General features: G+C 40.0%; 1 protein-coding gene across 1 annotated transcript in view; it reads left to right on the plus strand.

Moving 5' to 3' along the window:
- The window catches only part of LOC118452039 (C-type lectin domain family 2 member L-like), a 6,448-nt gene extending 1,622 nt beyond the window's left edge, over positions 1 to 4,826 (plus strand). Inside the window, exons 3-5 of the mRNA XM_035892073.1 lie at positions 1,489 to 1,661; positions 3,715 to 3,818; positions 4,721 to 4,826. Of these exons, the coding sequence (XP_035747966.1) occupies positions 1,489 to 1,661; positions 3,715 to 3,818; positions 4,721 to 4,826 (383 nt within the window). The remainder of the gene's footprint in view (positions 1 to 1,488; positions 1,662 to 3,714; positions 3,819 to 4,720) is intronic.
- The last annotated feature ends 185 nt before the right edge of the window (positions 4,827 to 5,011 follow it).

Here is a 5,011-nt window from a genome sequence, read left to right on the forward strand (position 1 = left end):
GTCAGCCCTACCTGCCACTGGCACAGTGGAGGCCGGATGTGCTCCCGCTGTCCCACGCAAAATTCTTCTATAGGAGCAAAGGCTGTGCTGCCTGCAGTATTACCTGAGGTGTCCGAGTCACTGAGTGCATGTGTATCTCAATGCAGGCTTCACAGCCTCATCTGCACTGGAAGCTGTTGAATCTCTGCATTAAATATATCTTCAGTCTGCCCCCTGCCACAGCATGAAGTATAGTAGCGAGGTCCTCCCACATGGAAATGAATGGAGGACGATAGTGACATCTGTCCCTGTTGATGTTCCTTTGCTTTGTTGGGCTTTTATTTAAATGGAATCAGTCACATTTCTTGGAGGGGGTGAGGGCAGTGGTCACAAGTGACTTGGTAAGTGGTCTCCAATTATATATAGCAAAGAGGGTAGCTGGTTAGAAAGGAAAAGAGAGCAAGCGTGGCAACAGCAGGCTGCAGACTCTGGAAGATCCTGGAGATCCGGGAGATCCTTGCACTTCTTGCACGCCCCTCTACTCGCATAACGGTCAGTTACTTTCATTTCAATATTAGCCATCTCCAAGCTTAAGCAGTGGAAAAATGCACTTCGGGTGCAGAAGCTCTGGATTCAATCCCAGCAGGATGACCCAGGAAATACACTTCATACACTGGGTGAGCCTGGGTGTGTTACAAAAGACACCATGCTGCACAGAAAAGGTCACTGTAACCATTCAGTAACAATCAGGGCAGATTCTTTTTGTTTGGAAAATAGAAAACAAAGTAAATGCAAATTAATTGTCTTCATTGCAAGAAATTAAACTCGGCACTGAAACAAAACATGCCAGTGAGTCCTCTCGCCCTCACAGCTGCTGCTGTGACAGAAAGAAGATGAAAAGTGGGCATCAAAACATGCTGAGAAACAACTCCAATGAACCATTCTCCAAACCATTATCTCCAGATAATAGTAATTTTTACTTCTTCATTAACAGACAAATTTCACTAGCCTCATATCAACACCTAATTTCCTTACCTTCACACAGATTTATCAAACACTTAAAAGGTCTGATACGAAGTCAAAGCAACTCATCTGCATGAAATATCTCACCAGTTGCAGATATTCAGGCAACTTCAATACTTAAAATGAATTTGATCAATAAATTAACGGTATGAGGTTTATTAATCTATTACTGGTTTTAAAATGTGTCAAGTATAAATCATTAATTGTCAATGCCTCTAATTCTCTAAAATTCAAGGATGTTTTCCAAACCCTACCTATTTTCTACTAATTGTGATAATTAGACTGCAGCCCCCAACTTCCACATTTATCAGCTGAAGACAGTGCCTGAAAGGCAGGGAAGGTCAGGACCCTTGCTTTTCCTTTGGCTTCTCTTCTGGCATCTAGTGTGGCATGGGCTTTCAAAAAAAGCTGCATTTTAGGTTGACTTATGCTCATGAATGCTAAGATTTTACCAGGTAGAAATTTTGTTCTCTTTTTCCTTTGCAGTTGTAAATTGTGGCCACAGAAAAATTCCTTCTCAACAGTGCCCCAGCGAGTGGATAGGTTACAAAAATACATGTTATTTCATCTCAGAAGAGGAGAAGAACTGGACATCTAGTCAGACCTTCTGCACTCAGAATGAATCCTTCCTAGCCTTTTTTGAAAACCGGGAAGAAATGGTAATGGGGAAAAAACCCAACAACAAAACAGAACACAACTTCTGTATCTCTCTCTGTCCTTGACAAAGCTTTCACTTTTTTTGCATGTGATACTTGCCCTTTAAATCTTTGTAAAATAAGTAAGCTGTGTGGATTCAGGTAGTGGAAAAGTAACTGCTTTGTCACTGTAAAGTAGCTGTCTGGCTGCAGCAGCAGTACCAGCTGCCCCACGCTGCTTTGGTGCCTGGGTTTGACCTGAATGACTATGAAAAGCTCTTTGTTATAAGTCAGTTTCCCTAGTTTTACTTTTCTGTCCTATGGACCTTCATCTTCAAAGCAGGTATGAATCTGTCCAACTCCCAGTACAGACAAATTAATAGATACTTTGGTGTCTCTAAGAAACTAGACATTTAAAACTATTTCTCCGCATAGTGGAAATTATCGATCTTCATCGGCTTGCATATGGTTTTAGATATGCCTTAGTGCCCCTTGGAGACACATTTATACCGATGGTGGGAATATACCCCTGCTGAAGCTGGTTTGGACATTTTCTCATGCTGATAAGTTTCTTAAAGTACTTCGATTTGCCTGTATTATGGTGCAGTTGCATTGAGTTGGTGAATGCTAGTGACATCTTACTATTGCATGCTACTAAAACTGTAGTATGCTTTTAGAGATCTGCTGTCTTTTTGAGTATTGTCAGTGAGAAACTAGTTTCATCAGAAAGTTAGTTTTTCAGGTAGACTGGCATTTGAACTTTATCATTACTGTGATTGTTGAATAAAGGTCAAAAGGCTACTTTTCTGGTTGGCTGGTCCATATTAGTGATGTAGCAGATACTGAAATGGAGGAAACCTCCGTGAAATTACACAGGTTAAGTCACATATGAATTTGACTTGAGCTAATAAGTATTTATACAGCGGCAAGAATTTCAACAGAGGGGAAGATGCAGGGCGTAGTTCTTACTTCATGTGTGAGTCCCTTATTGAATGTGGTCTCTCATTTTATCCCATCATCAGACTCCTTTCTTTGCCAATAATTCCAACCATATTTGCCAGCTTGTCCCCTCTCCACAAGCCCCTTCTGCATTGCTGCCCTGTGAGTGATCACCTCTTACCAAATTTGTAAATGCCCCTCTTCCTTAGGCATCTAAAAGCTTCACTTTTAATTAGGTGTCTGTCGTATTCAGCTGATAATTGGCTAGGCAGAAATTTGCATTATTTAAGCTGCTGCTTAAAAACTTCATACCTACAAACTGTAAACTCAACTTATGAATGAAAAGCACAGGAATGCAGGTATTGGTCTACGGGGTTAGATAAGTGTGGTATGTGTTGTCTGGTCTCCAGCACTGGGTACTGTGAGCCACACCAGAAGAAGGTACACCAAAAACTGTAGAAATGGCATTAGTACCATACAGAGACAGTTTCTTTTGAACTGAAGTTGCTAGGGGAGAGTGGAGGAGTATAAGGGTTCGTTCCTTCCATGTCCATTAGAGCCCACTAGCTGACAGCTAATATTTATATAATTTTTAAGTTCGCTGAGTCTAATGGTGGCTTGTTGCAGGGAGTTCTGTAATACTGACCCATTATGAGTGCTGTTTCTGTTACCTTCCATCATTCTTTGCTGTGTTTGATACAGGTCATTGCAAACTTCTGGAGCAGCGAACGGTCTTTTACTCTTTTTATCTGTACATTCAAAGATAAAAAACTTTAAATTATTTAAATAATAATTGGGAAGGGGAGGAGTTCCCATTTTTAGACCAAGTTGAATATGTTGAGAACGGTAAATATATATAGTCAGACACAACCAATACATAGTATTTGGGTGGTTTTGTGTGTAGTGAACAGTAATAATTTTCAGGGCTATAGAATTGTATAACTTACTGAAGTTTATGATACCTATAAAGGTCAATTCAAAAGCAGAATTAGGCTCTTAACTTTCAATGAAATGCTTGCGAAAGTGTTCTAGACGAGACAGTGATAAACTAGTCCTCAAAAGTCACAGGAGGGATTTGATTCTTATTGTGAGAGCTCATGTTGACAAACATGCTTTCTTTCTTTTTTTTTTTTTTTAGCATTCTTTAGTTAAGCGTTTGAAAATAGATGACGTCTGGATTGGATTGAGCAAGAAGGGTGAAAGCTTCTACTGGGAGAATGGTATTCCCTTGAAGGTGGACACGTAAGTTCCTTGTGTTTGTCTAACATGTACTTAAGCAAATGTGGAATTAGGGTTTACTGCACAATGTTATTTCTATCTGGATTGGTTTTCTTCCTGTCTTTGAAAATGAACTCTTTGCAGGTATTACTGATCTAACTCCAACAGCATCAATGTAGAGACATCCCTGATTCAAGAAGGGTTTTTTAGTAGCTCAGCACATCAAGATGATGTTATTGGTCATCCCTGTATACCTTAATTTATGCATATTATTTGGTACATAGTATAGACATTTCAGTCTCTTTTCAGATCTTTGGAATTCTTGGTTTCCAATGTGATACTTTGCATTCGTCTTCCTGAAACACACAGTATCTAGCAAATCGCATACTTTTTTTTAGGGATGAAAGAGAACAAAGTGACAGGTATGTGGGAATAATCATCTTCAGATGGATTAAGCAGCTTCATAAGAAAAATCATACCTGCTTTAATGAATTTGTCACAACCTGCAGACAACACAGATTTTCCCTCTATTTATATTAGAAAATGTGTGGGTTACAGTAGCTCTGCATCAGGCCCATCAGAGCGCAGTTCCCCTTGTCTTGCTCTCCAGAGCATTTATGACATCAGCAATTCTAGGCATGGTATATCATAAGCTGACTTTTGTCTTTCCTCCCATTATTGTATGATACCTGCTATGGACTGTTCATAGAAACAGAGATTCATGCAACACTGCATGAGCTGAAAAGGCTTTTGTAATGTGATTTATCACTCACCTTGCTTTTAGCATCTGGAACCGCAATATCACAAGGGACCAAAGTCAACTGGAAACTACTTCAGCAGAAGTTTTGTTTTACAGCAAGCTAAAATATTTGGCTCAGTAGTAGAGATTATTTAGTAATCACTGTTTTCCTCCCGTATTTTTTCAGGTTCCAGATACGGAATCACTCTGAATGTGCCTACTTGGATGTCGCCACTATTTCTACATCAGCATGCTCTTTGCCCAGGCGCTGGATCTGTATGCGCCATCTTTAAAGGGATGACTTAGATCTTCATTTGATATTGACAGTTAAGATATAGCCATTGTACTGTCACTTTGCACTTTGGGTAGATGGCAGGCTACGGTATCTCAGACCATGTGTAAGCCTAAATAGGAGAGAAGAGGGTTTGTCTTCTGTCCTAGGCATCAAGGGGAATGTGCTAATGGAGTCTTACCAGTG

This window comes from Egretta garzetta, unplaced genomic scaffold, assembly GCF_000687185.1.
Source record: "Egretta garzetta isolate BGI_Z169 unplaced genomic scaffold, ASM68718v1 scaffold293, whole genome shotgun sequence".
In the NCBI taxonomy this organism is placed as follows: Eukaryota; Metazoa; Chordata; class Aves; order Pelecaniformes; family Ardeidae; genus Egretta; species Egretta garzetta.